Source organism: Trachemys scripta, chromosome 1, assembly GCF_013100865.1.
Source record: "Trachemys scripta elegans isolate TJP31775 chromosome 1, CAS_Tse_1.0, whole genome shotgun sequence".
Lineage (NCBI taxonomy): Eukaryota > Metazoa > Chordata > Testudines > Emydidae > Trachemys > Trachemys scripta.
This window is the reverse complement of record NC_048298.1, coordinates 341,051,704-341,062,434: the sequence shown is the minus strand read 5'-3', so window position 1 is coordinate 341,062,434 and position 10,731 is coordinate 341,051,704. Positions and strand designations below refer to the sequence as shown.

At 47.2% G+C, this 10,731-nt stretch overlaps 1 protein-coding gene across 1 annotated transcript; it reads left to right on the top strand.

The window, feature by feature from the left end:
• The first annotated feature begins 9,370 nt into the window (after nucleotides 1-9,370).
• On the top strand, nucleotides 9,371-10,309 carry LOC117885699 (putative olfactory receptor 52P1). The gene has a single exon (XM_034787141.1). It carries the CDS (start codon nucleotides 9,371-9,373, stop codon nucleotides 10,307-10,309), a length of 939 nt encoding a protein of 312 aa, XP_034643032.1.
• The last annotated feature ends 422 nt before the right edge of the window (nucleotides 10,310-10,731 follow it).

Below are 10,731 nucleotides of genomic sequence, written 5' to 3'. Positions count from 1 at the left end.
CTGAGGGGGCAGGGCCTCTTTATGTGGCCCAGTTCACGGCAGCCCCAACAGGCTCCATGCCTCTTGGCTACCTTGGACCTTTCAGGGTCCTTCTGGGATCCCACCCCCTCACTGGGGCTGACCTGGACCCATGGCCTTGGGCCTGGGCACGCCCTCTGCAGGTGCCCTTGTCGCCCACAGGCCCAACATCTCCTCAGCTGCCTGGGTCCCCTCACCCAGCGGGTTAGCTGTGGGACTTGTTCCTGTCTCTCTTTGGGGCGAGGCTCCCTGCCCCCATCCCAATAGGGACAATCCCTTTTTATATGTCCCTGCCTTCCACACGTATAACAAATCTTCCTCCTCTGCCACTCCTGCCGGAGGATACTTGTCAGGGCCCGCTGCTCGTCCACCAGCTGGCCCAACTGCTTGTGGAGGGCCCACTGCACCTCCCATAGTCTCTGTGGGTCATCAGTCCCCTTCATCCAGGGTGCCAACGCCTGTCCCCAACCAGAGTTAATCCCTGGGGCCTCTGCAAAATATACCCCAGTGTACCAGGATTCCATTGTCCCCTTCCAAAGTCTCTAGGCAAAATCCCTCTGTCCTTGCTCTGGCCCCTTGTGTCAGGAGCGGACCGTTCCTACCTGCATTCTCCACCATATGTGATCAGGCATGGACTCACCCCTGCGGCACCTCCTGCTGGTTACTCCAGGAATTAGCTCACCCAGCATCCAGAGCGCCCTCTGCAGGCCATGTGTCCCACCTGTCATTGCCCCCGTGTCCCTCCCAGACCCCGGTGCCCTTGGCTTGAGCATTGAGCGCTGCCCCCCTGGCAGTACCCCACTCTCTCTCTGGGTCTCCACACCCAGGGGAACCCCCACCCCCATCCCAATGTCACCTCAGTCATGGCTACTGCCAGTCACCATCTAGCCCCTGCGCCCTGGGGCAGACTGCAGTCTATCAGCCAATCATCACCAGCAACAAGGGGTTTGGACTGGCTGCCTTTACCCACCCTCAGGTTGCCCCTCTGCAACCCCACTACCTATGTGGGCCTAGGACCAGGCCCTGCAGCCTGGGGAGTTGCTGGCCTAGGGCTTCCCAGCCCACAAGGCCTTTCCCTAGCCCTTCCTTACTCTAGGTCCCCAGGTGAGCTCCCTACAGCCAGGCCTGTCTCTCTCTCCTGTCAGAGGGAGACCCCTCTGTTCTGGCTATCCTGGCCTTCTTATAAGGCTAAGTGGCTCAGTTTGGGGCATGGTCCCAGCTGCAGCCACTTCCCCAATCAGTGCATTGTGTGAATTATTTCCTTTTGTATGTTTTAAACCTGCTGTCTATTAACTTCACTAGGTGACCCCTAGTTCTTTTGTGTTGTGAAGGAATAAAAAAAAAAAACACTTCTATATTCACTTCCTCCAAACCAGTCACAGATTTATAGATCTATATCATACCCCCTCTTAGTCATAAGAACGGCCATACTGGGTCAGAGCAAAGGTCCCTCTAGCCCAGTATCCTGTTTTCTTACAGCGGCTAATGCCAGGTGCTTCAGAGGTAATGAACTGAACAGGTAATCGTCAAGTGATCCATTCCCTGTCACCCGTTCCCAGTTTCTGGCAAAGAAAGGCTAGGGACACTATCCCATCCCATCCTGATTAATAGCCCTTGATAGACTGATCCTCAAGGAACTCTTTGGACCTATTCTGTGGAATTCTTTGCCAGAGGACGTTGTGAACACCAAGGATATAATTGGTGCCTACTGCCTTTGTGCCTTTAACGATCTGAGTCCCACTCAATGTGGATGGACATTGGGCACCTAACTCATATCTGTGCCTCTGAACATCTCCCTCCACCTTCCCTATCCTAATTACAGCCTGTGCAGTAACTCTAGCAGTCCGCAGGCTTCAGGGCACATGCTGATCACTGAAGGGGGCTTAGGAAGCTGCCCCTGCCCATGGCACGATACTGCGCTATGGGGGTTTATGACATAGCACGGGCAATCTGTGCTGCCCTCGGTCAGAGAGAAGCTATCAGATCAGAGTGCCTATTACTCTCTGTTTGAAACACAGATGTGTGAGACCCTTTCCATTGCATGTTGTGTTCTCAGGGATTCAGAGCAGGGCTCGTCATTTGGGAGGAGAGGAGGAGAAGCTCAGATTCTATGACAATGGTGATATGAAATGATGATAAATAAATGATCATGTCTAACCCTTTGATCTTCCTTGTCTCTCAGGGGTTTCAATAATGACAGACCACTCTATTAAGACTGCCAGACTCAATTTGCCCTAATGATCCGAGCCTCTGGTATTAGAGAATAATTGCTTCACTCCCAGGGGAGGGTCTCAGGCTGAAGTTCTCCAGGGTCTATTTTCTGCTCTTTCCACTGCTCACAGAGCCAAGGGAATTGTCTGGGAGTCCTGGCCAACCTGAGAGTCTGCAGGGACTGTACAGGGGAATCATAAAGGTCTCTGCCGAACATGCTGAGTATCAGACATGTGAGATTGATAAGCTGATTCTCAGGGCTCTGCCTTCTTGTTCCTGTAAGGAGATTTCCTCTCTCTGCTGAACGGGATTGTGGTGAGTCATTTGTTTCTACATTAAAGTTCGTGCTGAGGGCTCAGGAAGACGTTTCAGGGTTAAAGTCAAGAACTATCTGGGCAGGAATTCAGCAGTACAGTGACTTGAACTGTTTAGTATTGTCAGAAAAAAGCAAAGAATTTACCTGGTAAATTTGGACTTGCAAAATTGTAAATTTTAGGCAAATATTAGAGTGACCCAGAGAAATTTAAGGGTTGGACCAAAAGAAATCTGATGAGGTTTAACAAGGACAAATGCAAAGTCCTGCACTTAGGACAGAAGAATCCTATGTACTGCTACAGGCTGGGGACTGACTGGTTAAGCAGCAGTTCTGCAGAAAAGGACCTGGAGATTACGGTGAACAAGAAGCTGGATATGAGTCAACAATGTGCCCTTGTTGCAAAGAAGGCTAACGGCATATTAGGCTACATTAGTCGAAGCATTGCCAGAAGATCGAGGGAAGTGATTATTCCCCTCTATTCACTATTGGTGAGGCCACATCTGAAGTATTGTGTCCAGTTTTCGTCCCCCGCTACAAAAAGGATACAGACAAACTGGAGAGAGTCAAATGGAGGGCAACAAAAATGATTAGGGGTGCTGAGACACATGACTTATGAGGAGCGGCTGAGGGAACTGGAGTTATTTAGTCTGCAAAAAAGAAGAACGAGGGGGGATTTGATAGCAGCCTTCAACTCCCTGAATGGGGGTTCCAAAGAGGATGAAGCTAGCTAGGGAGGTGTTGAACTCTCCATTCTTAGAGGGTTTTATGGCCTGGTGTGACAAAACCTTGGCTGGAATGATTAAGTTGGGGTTGGTCCTGCTTTGAGCAGGGGTTGGACTAGATGACCTCCTGAGGTCCCTTCCAATCCTGATATTCTATGATTCTTGTCTTCTGTGATTCACCCTAAATCTACATGTAGAGATTGATGTACATGGTCTGGTTTACACCGGCCCTGAGCCAACAGTGACTTCAACTGGAGTCATCCCATGGCCACTAAGGATGGGTGAGTTGGTTTGGACCAAAGAAGAATTGACTGGAGAGTTGCTGAAATCTCAACACCCCCCTCCCCCCCTCAGATTAGAGGTTCAAATGGATCAGGATAACAGCTTTTGAATGGGGGAGAAGGGTCTGCTCTCTCTGTGTCCCTGCATCTCTGATTCTGGAGAGGACGAGAAGTACTAAAAGGGAAGAAAAATAAAAGTATGTTTCTGGGGGAGAGGAAACCAGGCTGTGTTAGAAATCTCACAAGGGAAGGTCCAGGAACACATGGGGTGTGTGTTTTGGGGATGACGGTTTGTGCAGTATCGAGATCACAGTGGCACAAAGTCCTGAAACTGGGTAAAATAGGGACTGGACATCCTGCCTAATGCACAGACCAAAGAGGCATAACAAGGCATCCTGGGGCAGTGGGGATGTCTCAAACTGTAACACAATGTGGACCACACTGTAGAAGATTGTCTCTGACACCTTCCCCCAGCCAGACCATCCCTCCTCCTGTGAGCAACCCCACTACAGCCTCGTGGTAACATCATCAAATTGCCAACATGGAAGAGCAGCCTCAGGAAGGGGTGTCCGGATTTCTAATGGGCTGCAGTACATTAAAGCTTTGTGTCATTTTGGGGAAGAGTTTCTCATGCTGGCTCCATTTAGTCTCCATGTCCTCTCTCCCTCCCGCCGGGTCTGTCCCTATCTCCTTTCCTGCAAAGGCTGTGCAACTGCTGGGGTTCCCTTCACCCCCAGAAAGGCAGTTCAGGCTGATGTCTGGCTTTTCCCCGGTGCAGGCAGACACTGAGTTTAACCTAGTTTGAAGAGATATTGCTGTGAGCTGTCGCTGTGGGGTCTGGCACCTGGTTTTGGTCCTGGGTGAGAGGTATCTCTGTGTGGCAGGGTGGAAATTGTGGGGATGGTGGACCTACATGGAGAGGCAGACACTGATGGGGGTTATGAGAGTGGGGTATACTGAGACAAGAGGGTTTTGGGGGCAGAGAGATAGGTGTACACAGAGAAGCAGGCAGCTGTGGGGGTGGTGGGCCTGGGCCGTGGAATGAACATGGACAGGCAGGCAGCGCTGCTGAAATACTTTTTTCTTTATGATTGTTAATCCAAGGACAGCGCTGGGACCTTTCTTCACAACCTTTATTCAGTTTTGTTTCCAACTATTGTTGTTGTTACGTAATTTCAGGCATTTCCCCACTGGAAAGAACCATTGGTTTTTTATGTGACACTGAACCCCATATTCTTCATAGTGATATTATTTTGATATGGTTATAGCACAATTATGATACATTTCATGCAGGACAGGTCATGTAAGATGTCATTGGAAAAGTTAAGATTTTCTGAATACGATTATCCTATCTGTATGCATGCACCGTTTTTGCATATGAAGTTATTAATATTGACTATGTATCTGTATTTCAAATGTAGTTACACCTGAGTAATGCCCAATAGGCAAGATGCTTTCAGTCTAGATAGCTGAGTGGGAAGGGCCTATTCAGGGCATTGAGCCAATAGGGAAAATGGTAGGCCTTAGGAGAAACTTATCTCCCATCTGGTGAGCCATCCTGGCCCAGGGCAGGATGTACAGCTCTGGGGTCCTAGCCTGGGGAGCTAATGGTTATTTTGGTTATAATCTATCTATTGTTGGCTCATGCAGTGGCTGGTCAGAGAGCCTGCGAGTATCTGCAGCCGGCTGTGTCCCTGCCTGTGTGAATGCTGGTGAAGATGAAGTACCGGGAGCTGGTCTGAATCTTGTCCCAAAGCACACTGAGAGAGAGAGCCTAGGCTGGTGAGTCAGAGGGCTCAGTGGTACCCCAGTTCCAGGTGGCATCTTGGGGGCAACCTGTCACACTTTTCTCCTCAGCTGCTTAAATCTCCCATCATAAAAGAATCATAGAATCATAGAATATCAGGGATGGAAGATAGAATATCAGGAGGTATCTAGTCCAACCCCCTGCTCAAAGCAGGACCAATCCCCAACTAAATCATCCCAGCCAGGGCTTTGTCAAGCCTGATCTTAAAAACCTCTAAGGATGGAGATTCCATCACCTCCCTAGGTAACCCATTCCAGTGCTTCTTATATAGATAGAGGGGAATAATCACTTCTCTTGATCTGCTGGCAATGTTCCTACTAATGCAGCCCAATATGCCATTAGCCTTCTTTGCAACAAGGGCACACTGCTGATTCATATCCAGTTTCTCATCCAGTGTAATCCCCAGGTCCTTTTCTGCAAAACTGTTGCTTAGCCAGTTGGTCCCCAGCTGCCTACCCTCCAGCGTATCTACTCTCCCCCAGCTTAGTGTCATCTGCAAACTTGCTGAGGGTGCAATCCATCCCGTCATCTTGATCATTAATAAAGATATTGAAAAAAACCCAGCCCCACAACGACACCCAGGGCATATACTTGATACCTGCTGCCCATTAGACATTGAGGTGTTGATCATACTCTGACCCCCTGTCCTTACTCTCCTTCCCCATCCCAGGCTGCCCTGATTCCAACAGCACGCTGGTCGCAAGTGTCTTCTCCATACTCCCCAGTCATCCCTGGCTCCTACAACCTCCGAGCTGCCCCATATTCCCCACAACTCTTCCTCTGCAAGGGGTGAGATGCATCCCGTCACGTCTGCTCCCTTGGCTGGGGGCTAATCAGTGACTGTGTCTCAATGGTGAGATATATCACACACTACTGGCAAATGCAAAGGCAGGCATCTGGGTGGCTTCCCTTGTTACACCAGTACACAGTGCATGGTGCTTCAAGGACTGCTACACCAGAACAACTAGCAAGCTGAGAAGTTTGCACATTATATAATGAGAGCAGGCAACTCTGTGACATGTGAGGGCCTAGATAAATACAGCTGCCATGTGCAGGAACCATTGATAGCTGACTGAAACAGTGTGCCACTGGGAGAGTGATGGTTAATCCAGGATGCTCTGGGACCATTTACTAGCCAGCTCTGTTACTCATTCATGGTGAGGGCTGTCAATTCCTTCCTCAGAGTGGAGATTTTATGGGCTCAAGTCATTAATTTTCTCACATATAATGTTCATCTATGCAGTACTTCATGGGATCCCTCAGCCCTGAGAAATATACATTTCCAAGGCACCGCAGTCACATGAGATTTTCTCCCCAGAGGGCTAAATGCAACATGGTCACAAATAGAAAAAATGCCTTCAGTAAGCTCAGCTGACTCCTGGGGACATATTCAGAGATTCTGAGGCCAAAAGGGACCATTTTGATCATCTAGCCCGTATAACAGAGGTCTGTATAACATAACCCCCAAAACATTCCTAAAGCAGATCTTTTAGAGAAACATCCAACCTTGATTTAAAAATTCTCAGTGATGAAGAATCCACCAAGACCCTTGGTTAATTGTCCCAATGGTTAATTTCTCTCACCGTTGAAAAATGTACACCTTATTTCCAGTCAGAATGTCTTTAACTTCATTTTCCAGCCATTGTATCCTCTTACACCTCCGTATGCTAGGCTGAAAAGCCTATTATTATATACTGGTTCCCTGTGTAGGTACTTATAGACTGTTATCAAGTCACACCTTGACCATCTTTGTTAAACAAAATAAATTAAGATCTTTCAGTCTATCACTATCATCAGGTTTTGTAATCTTTTACTAATTCTTGTGACTCTTTTCTGAACATAGCCCCAGACAAAGCTGGGTGCCTGTAAGAAAGTGTCTCACCAAAAGACACAAGGGAAGTAACAGAGGTGCAGGCCTGTAGCCCTAAATACCAAGACACTTGTGTCCTTCACGCCCGTTCTGTTGAGCACAAAGTCAGAGCCCAGCATGATAATGTCTGTTTCCATAAGAGAATCTTGGCTCCTTTCCAATATAGGAATTGCATCGTGGATCAGACCTATGGTCCATCTAGTTGGGTGACCTCTCTCTGACAGAGACAGCTACAGGTGCTGCTGTAACAAGATATAAGGAACACAGCAATAGGTGGATAGGGGGATGATGTAACCATCTTGAGGATGTGACCATAATGCAGTATAAGGCAGGTTTTCCAATAATTTAATAATTAATTGTTCTGACTCTTCTCTGAACCCTCTTCAGTGTATCAACATCCATCTTTAACCAGGAACATCAGAACTGGACACAGGATTCCAGCAGCAGTTGCACCAGTGGCAAATAAATACATTCTCTACCTCTCCTTAAGATTCCCCTGGTTAACATCCAAAGATCATATTGATTCCTTGGCCACATGGTCACACTGGGAGATCATGTTTAACTAATTATGCCTTCATGCCCCCAAATATTCCACAGAGTCATGGTGCTTCCCACGTGTGCCCCCATCGTGTAAGCACCACTTACATTTGATTTTCCTATATGTAGATATCTACATAGCTATCTTTGAACATATATTGTTTGCTTCAAACCAATTTACCATCCAATCCAGATTGCTCTGAATTAGTGACCTGTCCTCTTTAATTTTTACGATTTCTCAATGTTTGTGTAATCTGCAAATTCATTGATATTCAGGAATGGGAAGGGTTAGCAATTGAGTTGCTGACACATGTCTCTGCTTACACTTGTCAGTTAACAACTGTATCTTCTGTCTCAGCCTGCATGGAAGTGTCTCACCAAAGAAAGAAAAAACAAGGGAAGTAACAGAGGTGCAGGCTGTAGCCCTAAATACCAAGACCCTTCTGCCCTTCCATAGCCCAGCATGATAATGTCTGTTTCCATGGGGGAAACATGGCTCCTTTCCAATATAGGAATTGCATCGTGAATCTGACCTGTGGTCCATCTGCTCCAGTGTCCTTGTCCAGTGACAGCCTCAGGTGCTGCAGAACAGCTAGAGTTTGGCTTTTACCCTGAAACATGTGCGTGTATAGGCTTTCTATAATATTTATTTAGTTGTAACTATTGAATCTGGATAGTCTTACTGTCCATACAAATCTCCCTCCCCTTCCTGATTTTCTCACAGTTCACAGCCTCATCTACCTCTTGTGGCAATGAGTTCCTCAGTCTAATTAGGCATTGAGTGAAGAACATTCTTTTTTTGTCTGTTTTGAATTTGCCACGTTTCCATTTAATTGAATGTCCACTTGATCTTGTGTTATGAGACAGGGAGAGCACAGTCTTAATCTATTCTATACCAGAAAGTGTTTTACAGACGTTTCTCATGTCCCCTCTAATTCATCTCAGTTGTACGGTAACAATCCCAGTCTTTTCAACCTCTCTTATTATGAGAGTTTCCTCGGGACTTTGAATCTTCTAATTGCCCCTGTCTGTACCCCTCTAGTTCTGCAATATCCTGTGTGACAGGGGAGCCCAGTACTACACAGAGGCGTCTAGAGGAGGGTGAAACATTGACTCAGCGACCTCATGACATTGTATTTTCCATATAATTCTTCATTGCACTCCTCCTGGATCCCAATATTTTGTTCAATTTCTGTGTGTGCTTGCACTGTTAGCAGGGTTTCACAGAGCTGTGTACCATGACACCCAGATCCCTGTCCTCAGTTCCTACAGTTAAATTAAAACCTTGTTAGATGTTTGAGAAGTTCTAGCTTTTTACTCCAATGGGTATACACGCTGCAAGTATCTACATTCAAATTCATCTGCCATCATGCTGCCCATTCACGTGGCTTGGTGATCTCCCTCTCTGGACTTGACGGTGACCTAAATAATTTGGTGCCATCTGTAAATGTTTGCAACTCACTGCTCACCTCCCTTTCTAGATTGGTAATAACTGAAAAATATTTACTGTACTATTTATAATAAAGCATGTAACCCACCTCACTGTGTTTCCCTATCATTACAGGCACCTTGAGCATTTCTGAGCCCAATCGATGCATCGACCTTCTCATGGCAGGAATCAACCTCACAAACTCTGTCCCTTCAACATTCATCCTCATAGGCATCCCTGGCTTGGAAGCTGAGCATCTCTGGATTTCCATCCCTTTCTCTATGTTCTACATTATTGGAATTTTGGGAAATTTCATGCTTCTGTTTGTTGTAGGCAAAGATCAAACCCTGCACAAGCCAATGTACCTGCTGCTCTGCATGCTGGCACTCACAGACATTGGCACGACTACCTCCATTATGCCAAAGGCACTGTTTATATTTTGGTTCAATTTGAATATTATTACTGTGGGTGGCTGCCTCACCCAGATGTTCTTCCTTCATTCAGTTTCCATTATGCACTCAGCCGTCCTCATGGCAATGGCCTTTGATCGCTATGTTGCCATATGTAACCCTCTGAGATACACCACCATCCTCACCAACACACGAATAGCTATATTAGGGCTAGTGTGTTTGTTAAGAGCTGTTCTCTTAGCTCTTCCCTTGCCCTTGCTCCTGAGCAGGCAGCCATTCTGTGCTGACCGCATTATCTCCCACACACACTGTGAGCATATAGCTGTGGTGAAGATGTCGTGTGCGGACACCACTGTCAACAGGACGTATGGCTTGATGATGGCCTTTGTAGTCATGGGGTCAGACCTGACGCTCATTGCCCTGTCCTACAGTCTGATCACCAGGGCTGTCCTCAGAATCTCCTCCAAGAAAGCTCACCAGAAAGCCCTTAACACCTGCACAGCCCACATCTGTGTGATGCTGACGTCTTATATGTCGGTCCTCTTCACCACTCTGACACACCGGTTTGGTCAGGGCATCGCTCCCCACATTCACATAATCTTGGCTGACCTCTCCTTCCTTGTCCCCCCCATGCTCAACCCTATCATTTATGGGATCAAAACCAAAGAGCTTCGGGACAAAGTGGTGAAATACACCTGCAGAAGGTGATCAGCTGGGGCCACTGAATTTAAACCTGCCAGACAAGCGGGGGAAAGGAGATCTCCCTGTTAACCAAGGGTGCTCTCTCCTACTTTCGCTGTTGTCAGAAATGTGGAAGTTCACAGTCTGAGAAGTTCCTCACACCTAACATTTTATCACTCCATCACCAAGCTCTTTTCTCTCTGTTGCTAAGTTCACTGTCTCTGACCATCACCTGATCTCTTGCTGCATCACCTGTCAGCTTCCAGCCCCACCCACCCTGTCACTTGGCCTTTCCATGACTTCCAGACCACCAGAGGATACTGCAGCTTTCTGATACAAGGTAGCTTTCCAGTAGACCCTGCGTAAACAGGGTTCTTGATCAGTTTGATTAACTGAAGCTATACTTTCTGATAGCCAAAGAAAAAGAAAACAAGTACAATGCTGAACTT

What these genes read in the sequence shown, in the direction of transcription:
- LOC117885699 (XM_034787141.1), top strand. Translation starts at nt 9,371, where the DNA reads ATGGCAGGAATCAACCTCACAAACTCTGTCCCTTCAACATTCATCCTC.